Here is a 17774-nt window from a genome sequence, read left to right as displayed (position 1 = left end):
GGACCAAAGTGCTGCAGACTGTAATGAGAAGCATGTTTGTTTTTTTAACATCTGCAGATATTAAAAAAATTTAAAATAAAGTAATTTAATAAACTGAAGATAGTTTTTTAATACCAAAAATTTAATAATAGTAGTCTTAAAACATTGAAATAAAATTCAGACAACCAAATTAGTCTTATAATAACATTTTTAAATAAAATTCATAGAACCAAACTTTAATAATTTTCATTCCATATTTTGCATCAATTGTTCGGCAATTCATCCCGTAACTGGGTCATATATTCACGGTCCGCTGCAGTACCATGTGTTGGAATCTCATCTTCATCATTATCAACGACTGCATTGTTATTCCGAACCGAGACATTTGGTTCATCATATCGTGCAAAAAACTCATCACGTAGTCCCTCTCTTCTTATAAAATTATGAAGCGCAAAACATGCTAGGGTAATGTTTCGTTGTGTAACCAACGAGAATGGTGCCATCCTCTTCAATATAGGGAATCGTGCTTTCAAGACACCAAAAGCCCACTCAATGACATTCCGAAGTTTTGCGTGTGCATGGTTAAATTTTTCTTTATTCGTTAATGCACGTCTTCGACGGAAATCTCCAAGCCAATACCTCACATTACGGTACGGTGCCATAAAACCTCGAATGTTTGCATAGGCGGCATCACAAAGATAATATTTATCTGTAAAAAACAAAAAAAAGTCATTTATTTTTCAAGCTAAGATAAAACTATTTAAATAACCATAAATTTACCTGGTGGTGGAAGCAGGAATGGTGCATGTGGATTTGCTAATGCTTTTGATAAAATCTAGAATCGTGTGCTATCCCTTCCCAACCGGCCACAACAAACGTAAACATCATGTTGAAGTCACATATTGCCAATACGTTTTGGTAACAATCGCCTTTTCCCCTACTTCTATATAAATCCCATTTGTTTGCAGGGACAACAACATGTATCAAAGTGCCATCAAGTGAACCAACTGCTCCCTTGAACACCCGCCGTAGCCTCCTATTATGTCCCGAAATGTTTGGATTCGGATTAAAAGAAGTTGACACTATAATGTCATGTGCGAAAAGCAACATTTTGTCCAACACTTCATGAAAAAACTTATGAATTGTTTGCTTTGAGTGTTGAAATCTCCGCTTGATAATCACATAACGTTGGTTATGACCGATCATCATAAAAAACATAGCCATCTTCTCCTCAACCGACACATGTTTGCTATCCTTTAACGCGTAGTTTACTCTAAAATGAGCACATAGCCGAACAAATGATTCACGGGACATGCGTAGCACTTCAAGACATTGTAGAGGATTACGGTGAAGTAACTCTAACGTAAATTCATGTCCCGTCATTTCCGAATCATTGTCCCGCACTCGTTTGACACCCCTCTTCCAAAAGTAGTGGACGTACAAGTACATAAGAATTATGAGTAGTATCTTTTTGTCGTGATCCATTACAAACCTACTAATCAACAAAAAATAACATAACATAAGATAAAAACATAACATAAATCTCAAGTACGAAAAAACATAAAATAAATTTCAAGTAGCAAATAACCAAAAAACATAACCATATAGTTCCAATAACTAAAAATAACATTCATCCTCTTAATATTCGTGGATCATTAGGCAAATTTACTCACATCTCTCTCATATTCATGGTCCCTCCAAAAATGTGATACGCAACAAATCGTAGAGGGTCTATTGGGTCTAACTCAAGCAACTCAAGCTTCTCTAAACATTGGGGAATTGTTGGCCCTTGAGTCAAATGGCGTAGAGCTTTTTGCATCTCCAGTGCTAAATCATCAGCAGTAATAGAAGCTTTAGGCGAGGCAGAAGAAGGTGGATCAGGTGAGGCACTAGGAGCTCGAGGTCTAGGAGTTGAGGGTTTAGCCCTTTTGTTGGGGTTACCAGAAGGTGAAGCAGCAGAAGGTGAATCAACAGAAGGTGAAGCAGTAGAAGGTGGAGGCTGAGTAAAATGCTCACTAGTATGATTGGAAAAGAAATCATCCTCATCTATGTTAATGGAAGGGGCGTCCATAAGATGTAGTGGTGCGACATGGAAAGAAGATGATCCATGTCCCGATGGTGTTTGGGATGTGGCATAGCTGAGATTACCAGATGCACTGTTTCCATCAAAGAGTTCTGCACAAAGCTCTGGAAACAATAATGGGACGGTTTTCAAAGAAGCGGCTTTCGGATGTCCCTAAACGTAATCAATGTAAGAAAAGTAATATAATAATAAATGGCAACTATATAAACAAAATACATATAAATATGTGTGTGTATATATACCTTTTTAAAGTCCTCCCACTCCTCATTTGTTAAGTTAAAAGTATTTGTTTGTGGACTGTAAATGTTTCCAGTTTTGTTTTTTAAGTATAACCATCCTGTGTATTTGGCTTTAAGGTTATCATAAGCGTTTTTTAATTGTCGTTGATTCAAATCCACGCCATACTTTTCCTTAATGGTTGTTCCTAACTTGTGCCATGATTGTTTGTGCAGACTCAAACCTTTTCTACCCACGGTTTGTACTTCTTCAATACAAGTGAGCAATAAGCATTTTGTTTGCTCATTGGTCCATGTATGTTTATCTCCCATTGCTAATAACAAAAAAATATAGAATACATACTTTAGCAACAAAGATTAATCATATTTCAACATAATCAACAAATACGTTTAGCATATTCAACAATTTAAGCACAAACTTGTAAATAAGCATAAACTTGATCTCCATTCAAGAAATACAAGTGATAACAATTCAACAAATAAGTTTAAAAAAACCATTTGAGCTAATGATTTCTGCATATAAACTAGCGTATGAGTTTATGATTTCAGCATATAAGTATATGATTTCAGCAAGGATTATGATTTTACCCAACATTCATAACAATTCAACACAAAAATTCATGAACCTAAACATAAATCATGGCTCTAATTAAAGAACAAAACACAAACTCCTAGAATTATAACAAAGCACTAAAGCTGAATTTTAACTCAATTTATGGCTCTAATATCTCTAACTGCTAGAATTATAACAAAACACAAACTTCTCTCTTATAGATCATGGTGGATCTGTTGAAAAACAGCCAATTATGTCTTTATGAAACCATTAAAATCATGAGATTATCATCTTTTTCTTCAATCTTATTTCACAGTTTCAAAGTTTCAGAAAAATGAATAATTCAAAGTTTCAAAGTTATTTCACAGTTTCAAAGCTTATTTCACAGCTTCTCTCTTCAATCTTATTTCACAGCTTCAATTTTATTTCACAGTTTCAAAGCTTATTTCACAGCTTCTTCATATTTAGGTACTCAATTAAGAAATCAGGAAAAAAAAAAACTAACCTGTTGATGTGATGTTGAAGACGATGGCAGATGGAGGATGGGGCAGCGAAATCGGCGACCAGCAGCAGCAGCAGCGAGCGGCGACCGGCAGCGGTGAGCGGCGCTGGGATTTCTTTCGGTCTTCAACAACGTCGACGCCAAGAGAGAACGAAGGGAGAACGAAGGAGGACGTTGCGGCTATGCTTTTGTCCGTGTCTTTTTTTTTTGTTATTAGGTTTAGAAGTGGTGAGAAGAGGCAAGTCCAATGCTGCGTGGGGAAGAGGACGGGAAGAGGTTTTTGAGCCCGAAGCCTTCTAAAAATCAAACTGCTGCGAACTTAAAAGTGTTGCGCGTGTGCTGCGCCGCGCAGCACTAAAAGGTTAGAAGATGATTTTTAAAAAAACAAACACAACCTAAGAGACAGCCATTTTTTATTCTAGAATTGAATGGAATAACGACAATATTTTTCTCAGCTAGGCACAGCACTCCTCCGCACTTACCATCTTCGCCCCAATTTCAATTCAAATCTCACTTCATTCTTAAATTACTGCTTAAATCACACCTAACGTCTTCTGGGTATCATCTTCCTCATCGATATCGATCCGATCTGATCTGATCTGATCGATTAAGATCAAGAAAAATGGCGATGGCGAGGGCAAGCTCTGGCCTCGCATACCCAGATCGTTTCTTCGCCGCCGCTACTTACGCCGGCTTCGGTGGCTCCCCCAATTCATCTTCCAAAGGGGTCACCTCCAAATTCTCTAACGACGTCGCTCTTTTGCTTTACGCCTTGTATCAACAGGTTTTTATTTTGCATTCGGTTTCGTTTATGAGCATCTTTCTCCATAATTCTAAATTGCTCAATTTTCCCGAAATCATTTCAATTGATCTAACAATATTTGTCTTCTATTATTAAATTACTTGCTTTGAACTTCATTAGCTCTGGGTTTATTGTTATTACTAGGAAAGGTATTAGATAAGGTTGCTAATTTGCTATGTGTTTTATACAATTGGGAATTTTATTGTTTCGGATCGCAAAAACGAAAATTTAAGTGTGCTTTGTGATTTTTTTGTTTCTTTTGCTATTGATGTGAAATGATAGATCCATCGTAATACTACAATTGTGCTTGCATTAGCTACAACCTCCAATGTAATTTATATTGAATATCTGTATGTGATAAACCCCTCTTTCAAGAGAAAGAGTTAGAACCTGATTTTGACCTCAAACCTAGTACTTTAAAATCAAAGCTTTGGTGTCAATTATTCATTTTCAAATGGAGTGAATGGCTGCAACACAGTGCAGAATGTTAACTTTAGGAATTTTGGATTGAGAATCTTGTGGAACCTGATGATAATTGAACTTGCATACTCTTAGCTTGATTCTAAATTCAAATATGTTTTATGAAAGCTAATGATAATTTTGCAATTGATCACATTGTTTTCATGCTTTACTGATTTATCATCTCAGTTAAATTAATGGATCTAAATTTTGTTTCAAATCAGGCAACTGTTGGACCTTGTACCTTACCAAAACCAAGAGGTTGGAGTCCTGTGGAACAAAGCAAATGGACAAGGTTTGTTTATATCATTCAAGCTACAAAATCCATAAGCAATCTCATTTACTTAAGTCTAAACCCTAATATGAATCAAGCCTTTTGCCACTCTTCATTTCAACACTCGTTCTTCATACCCAATTTCATTTCTATTTCAAGATTACATTCTTCATACCCAATTTTATTTCTTATTTCTTTTGCAGTTGGAATGGTCTTGGAAACATGGCTTCCATTGAAGCTATGCGCCTCTTTGTGAAAATATTGGAGGTATATTTTACATGATATATATCTTAAACTGGAATATATATAATTATATATCCTCTAGAATCTTGATTACTTTTGTTTTATGTTTATCTTTTGAGTAGGAAGAAGATCCAGGATGGTATTCAAGGGCAGCAAACTATATCTCAGAGCCTGTTATAGATGTAGAGATGAATGTGAGTCTACAAAACCTTTTGCTATTTCTAGTATAACTTATAACAACAATCCTTTTGTAAATAAATAGGATATGCTATAATGAACAAATTAATAACATTTTAACTTATCTAGTGTCCTTTTGTGATGTAGCATGATCCAAAGGCAGATTTATCCATCAAGAATGAAATTAGTTTACCTGAAACAAAAAGCATTCCTACTGAAAATGGGAACTCTGTAGAAACTCATGATAAAGATATAATGGTGGAAGGATTTGGATCTGTTAGTGTTTATGATCAATGGGTTGCCCCTACTGTATCTGGGACCCGCCCAAAGCCCAGATATGAGGTATTTGTTATAGCATCCTACTTCCATTTATTCATATTACAACATTCTTTTTCTTTTATTTTACCTTTTTTCTCAACTTCTGAAATTGACAGCATGCAGCAGCTGTTATTGATGATAAAATGTATGTATTTGGTGGAAACCATAATGGGCGTTACCTAAATGATCTTCAAACACTTAATTTACGAAATTGGACATGGTCAAAGGTTGAAGTCAAACCAAATTCCGAGGCTCCAGTCATAGTAACTCCTTGTGCAGGGCATTCTTTGGTCAGTATCAAGATCTTTTTTTTATAAAAAATTATCGAACAATGATTTTATGAATTTATAAATAATTTTCATTTTTGATTTTGTAGATACCTTGGGAAGGGAATAAGCTTATATCAATTGCAGGACATTCAAAGGATCCTTCTGAAGTTGTTAATGGTTTGTTTGAATTTGATCCTTGTTTGAATTTTTACTATCAAACATAACTTAATTGCAATATATAGCTATTTGTTCTTATATGTATAGTTATATCTTTTTAATTTTATTGAAACAGTGAAGGCATTTGATCTGCAAACGAATACTTGGTCAACTATGAAGACCTATGGAAAACCTCCTGTATGTGTTCTCAATCTTTTTCCATTAGTTTTTATTTCCATTAGACATTAGCATCAAACAATATTCCAAAACTATAAAAATTATACACATGAAAAGTAAAATATTATTACTCCGAATATGCAACTTTGTTTATGCATTGCATAAATGATGTCTGTTTGGAGTAAGTTTTATATGAACAAATTTTGTTTCTTTTTTGGACCGAATGAAAGTAAAATGACCATTTTACCCTTCTCAACAAATTCGGCAAATTTATGCAAGAAATCAAACAACAAAATTCAATCATTTTTAAACGTATTTCTTTTTTTGTGTTACTATTGCAGGTTTCACGTGGAGGTCAATCAGTTACAGTTGTGGGGGGTACTTTAGTCATTTTTGGTGGACAAGATGCAAACAGAACTCTCTTGAATGACCTTCACATTCTAGACTTAGAAACCATGACCTGGGATGAAATTGACACAATGTAAGTTAACAAAAATGGCCTACTTTTTTATTATAGCATCATACTTTCATTTCTTCTTATTATAAAGATATTATAAAAACTTATAAAACACAAATAAATGAAAGTAGATTGGTATTTATTGCAGAGGTGTGTCACCTTCTCCAAGGTCTGATCATGCTGCAGCTGTGCATGCAGAGAGATATCTTCTAATATTTGGTGGTGGAACTCATGCAACATGTTTCAATGATCTTCATGTTCTTGATTTAAAAACTGTGAGATAACATAACATAACATAACATAACATAACGTAAATCATATATGATGTTTTAATAATATCCTTTTGTTAAAATTAATTATATTATGGATTTTTTTTTATAGATGGAATGGTCAAGGCCAAGTCAACAAGGAGAGATACCAAGTCCACGAGCTGGCCATGCTGGCGTCACAGTTGGCGAGAGTTGGTTCATTGTGGGTGGTGGTGATAACAAGAGTGGTATGCATAAATTATAATGTATTTCAGAATTAAACATTTAAAAACATGAATTTCTTTTCTCTTTTTCTTTTTCTTTGGGTGATGTAATTAAATTATTGCTATATTTTGTAGGAGTTTCGGAAACCGTTGTCCTTAACATGTCTACTTTGTCTTGGTCGGTTGTAACAACTGCTGAAGGACGTGTTCCTCTTGCCAGTGAGGTATTTTATTATTATTATTATTATTTTTGCAAGAAATATTAATTTTATGATTTTCTTTGGTTCAAGATAGGATATGACAGAACAGAACAGGCTGTACTGCGTTTGACATGCACCAGACTGGGATTGAGACCGAGACAAAAAAAAATTGCAATTTCTTGTCCCACTCAAAAAGGTGGGACATGGATTCACTCTCAATCTCTTGTATGTGCAAAAAGACATAAATGCCCTTCTCATCCTCATTATAGAAAATAGCCCTAGAAAGCCTGTGTAGTCTAGTCCCATCCCATGTAAGAAACGCAGCTTCGGCTGCGTTTCTTACATAGGACTCGATTGGACAATACTGGATAAGCTTTCTAGGGCTAGTTTCCACGATGAGGATGAGGAGGGCATTTATGTCTTTTTGCACATACAAGAGATTGAGAGTGAGTTCATGTCCCACCTTTTTGAGTGGGACAAGAGATTGCAATTTTTTTTTTTGTCTCATTGACTTCGGTCTCGGTCTCAATCCCAGTCCAGTGCATGTCAAACACAGTATAGCCTGTTTTGTGTTATGCTATGAAATAAAGAAGGCATTGAGAAATGAAATGATGCCAAGTGTCAATATGATATGTGTAGGGGTTGAGTTTGGTGTTGAGCTCATACAATGGTGAAGATGTTTTAGTTTCTTTTGGAGGATACAATGGGCGATACAACAATGAGGTAGGAAGTGAAGTGAAGTGAAACTTCATATAATGCTCATAAATCAAAATTCCTGTTTTCTGATGTTTATTATTATTAATATTAATTAGGTGAACTTACTGAAACCAAGTCACAAATCAACTTTGCAAGCAACTATGTCAGCAACACCTGCCCTTGATAGTGGTTCTGGTGTACAAAATGCAACAAATGGCACTAGAGATGTTGAGTTAGAGTTTGAAGGTGGTCAAGATGGAAAAATTAGGGAAATCAGTATGGATAATAATAATAATCATAATGAACCACAGGTAACAATATTAATTATTATTAGTTGTTGTAAATAAATATGTTTGTTACAGTTTACAAATACAATTAATTGTTGCAGACAAATGAAGTTGAGGAAGTGAGTGAAGGTTTCATATCTAGGCTTAAGACAGAAAAGGAAGAACTAGAATTGCAACTTAATAAGGAAAAATCACAATCACTTGAACTTAAACAAGAACTCATAGAAGCTGAATCCAAGAACACAGAATTATACAAGGTAAAAAAAAAAAACTTAACTTTTATTATTGACATTTGACAATAAAAATCCAACTTCATTTGTGAATTATTTACAGGAACTTCAGTCTGTACGTGGTCAACTTGCTGCAGAACAGTCAAGATGTTTTAAACTAGAGGTAACTGAATGCAAGAAATAAGAAGCTATTTCTTATTTATTTGAGTGTTTTTTAATTATGAAATGATGAAAAATAAACAGGTGGATGTTGCTGAGTTGAGACAAAAGCTACAAACAATGGACACATTACAGAAAGAACTTGAAATCCTTCAAAGACAAAAGGCAGCTTCAGAGGAAGCTTATGCGAAACAAAAACAGAGCTCAGGTGGAGTATGGGGTTGGCTAGCCGGGCAGCCGCCCCTACCTGCCCAAAAACCAAATAACGGTTCATAATTTAGATACATACTCTGATTTTATTATGTTCTAAATCCCTTTGAAATTCATCATCCTTTTTTTTTTTTTAATATATATAATCTTGTTTCCTTTTTTATTTTGATTCGGCATAAGGTATTTAGAATTTGGAGTTTGCCATATAGATAAATGCTGCTTCAATTTGTTCATTTTTCTTTTTTTGTTTGGGATTTTGGAAGTTGAAGGCTTTGTTTGTTTCTCGTATTAGACTAATGATGATGACATGGTTATGTGTCGTTATTGTTGTACATGGTTTGAATGCACTTATTTATGAGAGAAGATGGATTTTTGGATTTTTTTTTTCTTTTGATGTATTCAATTTGTATTATGTTATCATTTGTCATTTGATGAGTTGTGCAGTTTTTTTTTTTTGGGTGCATATCAGCAAAGACGGTAGTAATGATGTAGTTTTATATTATTTTTTTTTCCAAATTTTTTAAATTTATTTTGTAGATCTCTTTGCAAAAAGAGTTTGTATTTGCACCTCGCTAATGGTTCTATACCTTATGCATCACATGAGATATAGATCAAAGGCATATAAATTATATGGCTTAGTCACACAACCATTTGAAAATAACTTATAACTTATGTTTGTCGATGAATATGAGTCATTTTCTTGTTTATATCGGAACAAACATAGACATGAACATTATGTTTAGGTATGAATGTAGGCCATTCACATGTGGTTAGTTCTTATAATATGGTTTTCTAACCAACCTTTACGACATGGCTTGCCTAAGTATTAATGTGTTTAGACATTGTTTGACAGAGTTTAAAAATTAACTTTTAGGTGGTGGCTTGTTTATGAATTATATATACTATTAATTGCTAAAATGGTGGTGAACAGGAAACTTTTGCATTTCTCATTTGTGCCCCTTTTTTTCCTTCCTTTCCTACTTTCACCACATACGCTTTGTGTTTTAAAAGCTTATATTTTTTTATTCACACCGCCTTCAAAATTGGGTAAGCTTTATCTTTTCCACCGGCTTAAACATTTTCTAGACGTTCTCTTCTAATTTCCCTTTGTGATTCTCGCTTTCATTGAAGAAAAATCCGTTTGTCGTTCTCACTTTCATTGAAGAAAAAAAATCGGTTCGTCCCTTTGTTGCGATTATCTGTTCTTCTCTTCTGCGGCCTTTGTTTTTTGTTTTTTAGGTTTGTCTGCTTAGGTTTCCACCCTACACAGAGGGAATAGATCGAGACGGAGGGTTTTTCTATTCGACTATGGTTCAGTGTGAAACAGTGCCGACAGTCCGATGGGAAAGAAGCACACGAGATCTGAATCACCGTCTTCCTAGCCATCGCCGGTCATCGTGTGTTCTATTCAGGTAATAGATCAAGAGGTTGATGGATTTTAGTTCCAAACATATACATGGACTGACAAACTTCTCAATTTCTACAGTGGAGGTTCGATTGAGATCGATTGTAGTTCGAATTTCAGAAAAAAAAAGACACACACACATCAAATTGAGCTATGGTAAGTCGATTCTCAGGAATTTTAAGATTGTTATGATATCGGATTCTGTTTTTCGGTTATTACATTGAATTTGGACAACTGGGTTTACGTTTTTATTATGTTTGCATTTTAGAGGCGTATTTCATCTGGGATTTCAAAGTGAATCGATTTGGGTGACTGTTGGGTGCCTTTACACATGATATTTGTATATCCGTTTTTTTTATTTTTCATTCTCTGGTTTAACTCCTCCGTTGCACGATTGCTTTTGCGCCATAATAGACTTTGATTCTTTCTTCCTTTCAGAATGGGTCGCAAAGGAGGCGGTGGCAGGGGTTTTGTGCTCATATGGAGTTGAGTTTTTTTTCCTGTGTCGTGCTTCTTCGATATCTGCTTCAATTTTACCTTCTACTTTCATTGCTGCTTATTTTATGAATAGAGGAGGTAAGCATTCACTCTATTTTTTGTGTTTCAGTTTGGAAAAAGTTCTGCTAATACCTGGGAAAGCAAATAAGCAGGAAATGACAATAATGCCCCTCTATTGAATATTAGTTAATGGTTCCTTCCTTTTAAAACTTTGATGGAATGTGGAAAGGTTAGAATTCAAATCCTTAGAATGATTTGATTTAAAGTGTTTGTTACTCTGGTCTCAACCAACACCTATCAAATCAAGTTTCTCAAACTTCAAAAACTATGCGTTTGACTTATCTATTGCAAATTATTTTGAATTAGGTAATGCATATTATGTCGAATTAGGTAATGATTTAAAATAAGGCGAGATTTCCGTTTGTGGTTTAGATAATTGCTGTTAGCTCTCTCGATTCGTCTGTTTCAGTTGTGTTTGATGATTAGCAATGTTGTAAAAATCGCTCGATGGTAGCTCGACGGTCGACTGGTGTTAAGGGATTAATCGATCTTGGCGGGGATTAATCGGGGACCATAGATTATTAATAAACTATTAAAATTAATTAAATATTAATATATATCTTAAGAAAAACAAGTACTTCAAAATTAGAAAATAAGAAAAATTGTAATTTGAAAATTTGGAAATACGAAAATATGAACATTTTGGTATAATATTTGAAATTTTGTAAATTTTGGAGTAAAATAAAGGGCTAATGACATAAAAGTCCTTGAGTTTTTAAGAAATGTTTGGTTTTACCCTTTGATGACTTTTAGGTTTTCATTAAAGCGTGAAGTTTATGTAAAAATTTACATTATCACCCTTTTAGGTTACCCGGTTACCTCCTAAAGAGGTGTCCCGCCACATAAGCATTGTTGGGCTCTTTTAGAAGACATGGCGATGATTAGGCGCTGACAGCACCTTCTCTAATTTAAAAAGAGACCAATTCAGAAGAACAAACGCCAAGGGAATCGAACACGGGAACTCCCCAACCAAACCCATGCGCCTTACCACTAAGCTGCATCGACTTTTGGTGAAACACTCCTTCCGTATTGTATATAATATACTTCGCTGATATTACAATTATTAACCCTTTGATTATTATTATTTTTATTTTCAGTAATATATTTAATTTTTTTAAAATTAAATTTTTTTTTTTGACATTTTTTGACCTTATTTTTGACTTTTTTCCGACTTTTTGACTTTTGTTGACCGATTAATCCCGTCAAAACCGATTAATGCCCTAATCCTTAACGGTTGGAGAATGCCAAACTATTAATCCATGATTAATCGTCGATTAATCCCGATTTCTGCAAAGTGGTTTAATGCTTTACGCAGCTCTGATTGTTTTGAATATCTAATACTCTCTACGTCGTCAATCTCTGATAAAGCGGGAAAACGAGTAGAGAGATAATTCTTCGTTGTTATATCATTGGTATAACTAATGATTTAAGTAAAAGCTTTGGATTATCGATTTCTGTGCACCTGGTATTTTGATAAATCGAGATTTCTAGTATGTATGCTCAATTTCAGTCAGACGTTCTAATTAGGTTATTGTTGCAGAAATCGATGGTAAGGATTGGAAATGATGATGTTGCGACTGTAATCGAGGCGGAGGAGACAGGTATATCTTCTAAAAAACTACTTAATGTAAAATTCTCGTGATCCTCGGACTGTAAAATTTGATACGGTAAACACTGTTGATCGTAAACGATAGAGAATAAGGGAATTAGGAATAGCGATTAGGGTTTTGGTATGGATTTAAGTTTCATTTTGAGAGTTAATAATGGTTTGAATTGCAGATTTCGAGGAAAGGATGCGTCTCTTTAAGATGTATCTTCACGAGACCTGGGCTCTGCTTTTTTCAGCTGTGTAGAAGTTCGTAACCATGCCAGCAGCAGCTGGTATGACCACTTTCGGACTGTTTAAGGTGCTAGGTGTTCTTGTGGTACTCATCTTCTTGTCTCTGGAACTGTCCACACCAGTGTTCTTCAAGCTTGTGCGAGATATCTTTGGTTTTTTTGGGTGGCTCAAGTCCATCATCAACTCTTTGGACGATGGCAGGTATTATGTCTAACTAGCTAGGTGGGAAGAACTCTCAGAATAAATAAATCTTGATAATATGTTAGTCTTTTGGTAAATTTGGTTACTATAAATCTTGATTTTGCAAGTCTCTTGCCCTTTCGGTTAGTATTACTATTGCTGGTTTGTGCTTAGAATTTTTGCCCTATGTTTTGTAATTTTGGATTATCATTCATTCGATTGCACCAATGTTGTGCTTTATATTGAAAATGCCTTTTATTACTATTACATTTCTTGGTTTGTGCATAGAATTCTTGACCTACATTTTGGTAAACTTTAGATTCGTTACAAAATTTCATTTTCAACCAAAACTCAATTTAAAAAAAAAAAAAAAAAAAAACTCATATTATAAGAAATGGAAAAATCAGATTTCCATTTTGTGCTTCTAACAAACAAACCTTTTGAAGGCAAAAACAGTGCATATAGGATACAAAGCCACAATGCTCCATAATCTAATATTTGGATGACGAAAAAAAGTTGCAAATAACTATCCCTTTCTCGACCGTATTATGATCGTCTGATGTTTACCTTCCTTGCAAAATATTTTATGATACAAATACCTCCCCAATGAATCAGAATATTCATTTGGTGTTCAATTTTGTTTACCCTCAATGTTCTTCCGTTCATGGATCTAGTCTTTACCACCCTCCTAAGAATTGTTATGGGTTATGCTAGAGCAAGGCCTTTCAACCCCGTTTAACATGACAACAAAAGAATTAATCAACCTCGTAACTGATTTTAATTATTTATTAAAAATTATATTTTTCAAATTCCAACAATTTAAAAAGATTATCACATTATAAGATATTTATATTGTAATATAGACAAAAATAAATGCTTATAGTACCATATTTGGATTTTTTTATTTAATATTATAAAAATTAAAGTTATAAAAAAAATAAAATAATTCTCTTGATAAAATATTCGGAAAAAAAGTATTCGGAAAAAGGGAACAAAATAATGTCATGAAAATTTCATTCCGTATTAAGATTTAAACTAAAAGAAGACCCGACACGCCGTTGGTGCGGGTTTGGATTGATCAGGATAAATGACAATGTAACAATACATTGATATTATTGACAATTAACTTGAAAGTACACTGCTATAGCAGTAAAAACTGAAGTACATTGTGTATATTTGTGTATTGACATCATGATGCCAATAATAATTACTTTACGTACAATCACATATCAGTTTCAATAATACATGCATTATTGACGACATAACATTTACTGTCACATAGAACATTAACTGCCATGAAAGACGTGAATCTCCAATCACTTTAAAAAATTACTGAAACCAATTTGCATGATATTTACCTGATGCACAAAGATCTACAAAGTGGTCAGGCTCTCAATTTTATGACACATGGCTTTAGTAAGCGCATGAAAATTAAAGAAAGTATAAAGTAAATATGACTACAAATAAAGGAAGGTAGAAAACATAGCAACAACCATCAAATAACATTTCAAGGTAGAAATGGAGATTTAAAAAGAAGATCGACATATGAATGAACAACATGCATACACATTCTCAACTTAAATATAGAGAAAGTTCTTCATTCCTAAATTACTGAAAAACATTCTCGACCTGCAAATAAAAAAGAAACTTCATCTCGGGGGCATTTAAATAACAAAGAGCTAATCAATTTGAGATTTAGAATTAAAACCGTGAATCTCAAATATACCGATCTAAGGTGCATCATTGTAGTGCCTTGATTTTACATGATTACCATAAAAAGTGGTTTCTTTCTAGATTTTTTGGAAGTGAATCTATCTCAGGTTTCCTCAATATTCTTTCTAAATACACCCGAAAATCTCAAAAACATTTCAAGATTATGAACTTTAACTTCAAACATTACCTTTTCAATCTAAGATAATATCAATGTTTTTTGCAAAATTGGATAGATTTCTAACTTTGAGGATCGATCATCCTTTAACAGAAAAAAACGATAAAACAATATTGTATTAGTAGGTAGATGTCATAAATCATAAAAAAGAGAAGATGGCAGAGGTCAGTGTTGGATATTAGCGAAAGGTCTTCGGATTTAGGGTGAGAGAGAGAGGGTTAAGGAATCGGTGGTTAAATGAGTACAACACCACGTAAACCTAAGCCGGTGGAAATTAGAAGGAGGCAACACGTGTGCAACTACAAATTCAAGGCTCATTCCAACACAATTTTTTTTAAACATAGCAGAGGGTTAAAATTAAAAAGTAAGTAATAAGGGACAAAAATTGACAAAAGCTCATAAAGTGCGGAAAAAGTCTGAAGTGAAGGAACTATACTGTTCCTAAGGTCTATGTGTGTGCATTTATATATATATATATATATATATATATATATATATATATATATATATATATATATATATTGTTATGAATTAAGCGTCATTAATGTAACTATAAATCAAACCAAACTAGTAAACTTTGATAAGAACTTTAATTGAGAAGAAAGAATATTTAGAGAGAATATGAAAGCTATATCTCTTATAACTTTTGGTGTGTTTCATTCTTTACAATGGAGGGGTATTTATACTACAAATTTTACTAACATATAACTGTAACTAGTTAGAAATGTTGACAAATTTACCATGCACCAATTATTATGTTATCCACCAATTATTTACAACACCACCAATTATTTACAACACTCCCCCTTGGATGACATCACTTTATCATTCAACTTTGACGTACTGCCTCATTAAAAACCTTGCTAAAGAAAACCCAGTGGGAAAAAAAACTTTAGCGAAGGGAAAAAGAGTGCAGTGTAAAGTTGACTCCCCTTTATTTAGACATCCGTCACATTATATTCTATGCACATGTCGCATTCCGATGCCATGGACATGTTTCCTGAAGATTGCAGTAGGAAGTGCCTTCGTAAAAAGGTCTGCTGCATTGTTACTGGATTGAACATATTTGATTTCAACTTGATGGTTCTTTATAAGCTCTTGAGTGTACTCAAAAAACTTTGGAGGTATATGTTTTGTTCTGTCGCTCTTGATATATCCCTCTTTCATTTGAGTGACACATGCTGAGTTATCTTCATAAATTAAAGTTGGACATATATCCTTTTCAAGTCCACATGAAGTTAAAACTAGTTGTGTCATCGATCTTAACCATGTACATTCTCTACTAGCTTCATTTAGTGCAATTACTTCAACATGATTTGAGGATGTGGCAACAAGTGTTTGCTTTTGAGAACGCCAGGAAATTGCAATACCTCCATTCATGAATACATATCCAGTTTGAGATCTAGCTTTATGAGGATCAGACAAATAACCTGCATCTGCATAACGAATCAAGCCTTGTTTTGAATTGTTAGGGTAAAATAACCCTAAATCACTAGTTCCTCGAAGGTATCGAAAAATATGTTTGATTCCATTCCAATGTCTTTTTGTTGGGGCTGAACTAAATCTTGCTAGCAAGTTTACAGCGAAAGAAATGTCAGGTCTAGTACAATTGGTAAGATACATAAGAGCTCCAATTGCATTTAGATATGGTACTTCTGAACCAAGGACTTCTTCATTTTCTTTGCATGGACGAAATGGATCCTTGTCAATATTTAATGATCTAACAACCATTGGAGTGCTTAAAGGATTAGCATTGTCCATATTGAAACGTCTCAAGACTCTTTCTGTGTAATTTGATTGATGTACGAGTATTCCGTTAGGCATATGCTCAATCTGTAAACCAAGACAATATTTGGTTTTTCCAAGATCTTTCATTTCAAACTCTTTCTTTAAAAGTTCAATCACCTCAAGGATTTCTTTATTCGTTCCAATGATGTTTAGATCATCAACATAGACTGCTATGATCACATACCCAGATGTTGTTTTCTTAATAAATACACATGGACAAATAGTGTTATTTTTATAACCTTTACTTGTCAAATAATCGCTTAAACGATTGTACCACATGCGCCCAGATTGCTTTAACCCATACAAAGATCTTTGTAATTTTATAGAATACATTTCTTTGGGTTTTGCACTTAACGCTTCAGGCATTTAAAATCCTTCAGGGATTTTCATATAGATATCACTATCAAGTGACCCATACAAGTAAGCTGTAACAACATCCATAAGACGCATCTCTAAATTTTTAGATACTGCCAAGCTGATTAAATATCTGAAAGTGGTTGCATCCATTACCGGTGAATAAGTTTCTTCATAATCAATTCCAGGTCTTTGAGAGAAACCTTGAGCAACAAGCCTGGCCTTGTATCTTACAATTTCGTCTTTCTCATTTCTTTTTCGTACGAAGATCCATCTATATCCTAATGGTTTCACAACTTCAGGTGTGAGGATAATGTTCCCAAAAATATTTCTCTTGTTAAGAGAATTTAATTCAACTTGCATAGCTTCCTTCCATTTAGCCCAATCATTTCTTCTTTGACATTCAATGACAGATTGTGGTTCGGGATCATCATTCATAATATCACATGCAACTGAATAAGAAAATATTGCACCTATATTGTCAGTTTCATTTTGGTCACATATTCTATTTGTCTGACCATAATTTAGTGCATCATCCTCCTTTCCTGGGGGAATTTGAATAATATGTGTTTCTCTAGGAACACTTTCCTCGTGATCTAGTGCATTTTCTGCTCCTCTTCTTTTTCGTGGGTTCTTATCCTTAGAACCAAATGGCCTCCCACGCTTCAGGCGTGTTTTAGACTCTTGAGTGACTTTATCATCAGATTGTCCATGTGGAATGTCAATTCGAGCTGGAACATTGACAGCTGGTATATATGATTTTGTCACCCTTTTTGTGTCAGTAAATGCATCAGGTAATTGATTTGCCATTTCTTGGAAATG

The 17774-nt window shown here is 34.1% G+C and overlaps 3 protein-coding genes and 1 long non-coding RNA gene across 4 annotated transcripts; 2 read left to right on the top strand and 2 right to left on the bottom strand.

Moving 5' to 3' along the window:
- Positions 1-242: 242 nt before the first annotated feature.
- Positions 243-1362, bottom strand: LOC145140375 (uncharacterized). Its single transcript, XM_079073886.1, has 2 exons — positions 843-1362; positions 243-688 (listed from the first exon to the last, which is right to left on the bottom strand). The coding sequence occupies exons 1-2, from the start codon at positions 1360-1362 to the stop codon at positions 243-245; spliced, it is 966 nt and encodes a 321-aa protein (XP_078930012.1).
- A 286-nt stretch (positions 1363-1648) lies between these two features.
- LOC145140374 (uncharacterized) lies at positions 1649-2610 on the bottom strand. Its single transcript, XM_079073885.1, has 2 exons — positions 2305-2610; positions 1649-2215 (listed from the first exon to the last, which is right to left on the bottom strand). The coding sequence occupies exons 1-2, from the start codon at positions 2608-2610 to the stop codon at positions 1649-1651; spliced, it is 873 nt and encodes a 290-aa protein (XP_078930011.1).
- A 1164-nt stretch (positions 2611-3774) lies between these two features.
- Positions 3775-9318, top strand: ACBP4 (acyl-CoA binding protein 4). The gene is made up of 17 exons (XM_079071395.1): positions 3775-4137; positions 4839-4909; positions 5092-5155; positions 5254-5325; positions 5456-5650; positions 5743-5916; positions 6003-6072; positions 6188-6249; positions 6570-6709; positions 6834-6960; positions 7067-7181; positions 7293-7381; positions 7997-8080; positions 8170-8364; positions 8442-8597; positions 8674-8733; positions 8814-9318. Exons 1-17 carry the CDS (start codon positions 3976-3978, stop codon positions 9003-9005), a joined length of 2028 nt encoding a protein of 675 aa, XP_078927521.1. The 5' UTR covers positions 3775-3975; the 3' UTR covers positions 9006-9318.
- Positions 9319-12234: 2916 nt separating this feature from the next.
- On the top strand, positions 12235-13136 carry LOC145141229 (uncharacterized). The gene is made up of 3 exons (XR_013722528.1): positions 12235-12367; positions 12443-12503; positions 12682-13136. It is a non-coding gene; the product is annotated as an uncharacterized LOC145141229 (long non-coding RNA).
- The last annotated feature ends 4638 nt before the right edge of the window (positions 13137-17774 follow it).

This window comes from Lactuca virosa, chromosome 9, assembly GCF_052849685.1.
Source record: "Lactuca virosa cultivar CGN04683 chromosome 9, Lactuca_virosa_CGN04683_v6, whole genome shotgun sequence".
NCBI classification, from domain to species: domain Eukaryota; kingdom Viridiplantae; phylum Streptophyta; class Magnoliopsida; order Asterales; family Asteraceae; genus Lactuca; species Lactuca virosa.
This window is presented reverse-complemented; position numbering and strand designations above follow the sequence as displayed.

Coding starts and splice junctions, on each gene's coding strand:
- ACBP4 (XM_079071395.1), top strand. CDS start 3,976: ATGGCGATGGCGAGGGCAAGCTCTGGCCTCGCATACCCAGATCGTTTC. Junction 5,326..5,455: donor TTATAGATGTAGAGATGAAT/GTGAGTCTACAA, acceptor TTTGTGATGTAG/CATGATCCAAAGGCAGATTT. Junction 8,734..8,813: donor CAAGATGTTTTAAACTAGAG/GTAACTGAATGC, acceptor AAAAATAAACAG/GTGGATGTTGCTGAGTTGAG.
- LOC145140374 (XM_079073885.1), bottom strand. CDS start 2,610: ATGGGAGATAAACATACATGGACCAATGAGCAAACAAAATGCTTATTG. Junction 2,216..2,304: donor AGTGGGAGGACTTTAAAAAG/GTATATATACAC, acceptor GATTACGTTTAG/GGACATCCGAAAGCCGCTTC.
- LOC145140375 (XM_079073886.1), bottom strand. CDS start 1,362: ATGACGGGACATGAATTTACGTTAGAGTTACTTCACCGTAATCCTCTA. Junction 689..842: donor GTTTACGTTTGTTGTGGCCG/GTTGGGAAGGGA, acceptor TGTTTTTTACAG/ATAAATATTATCTTTGTGAT.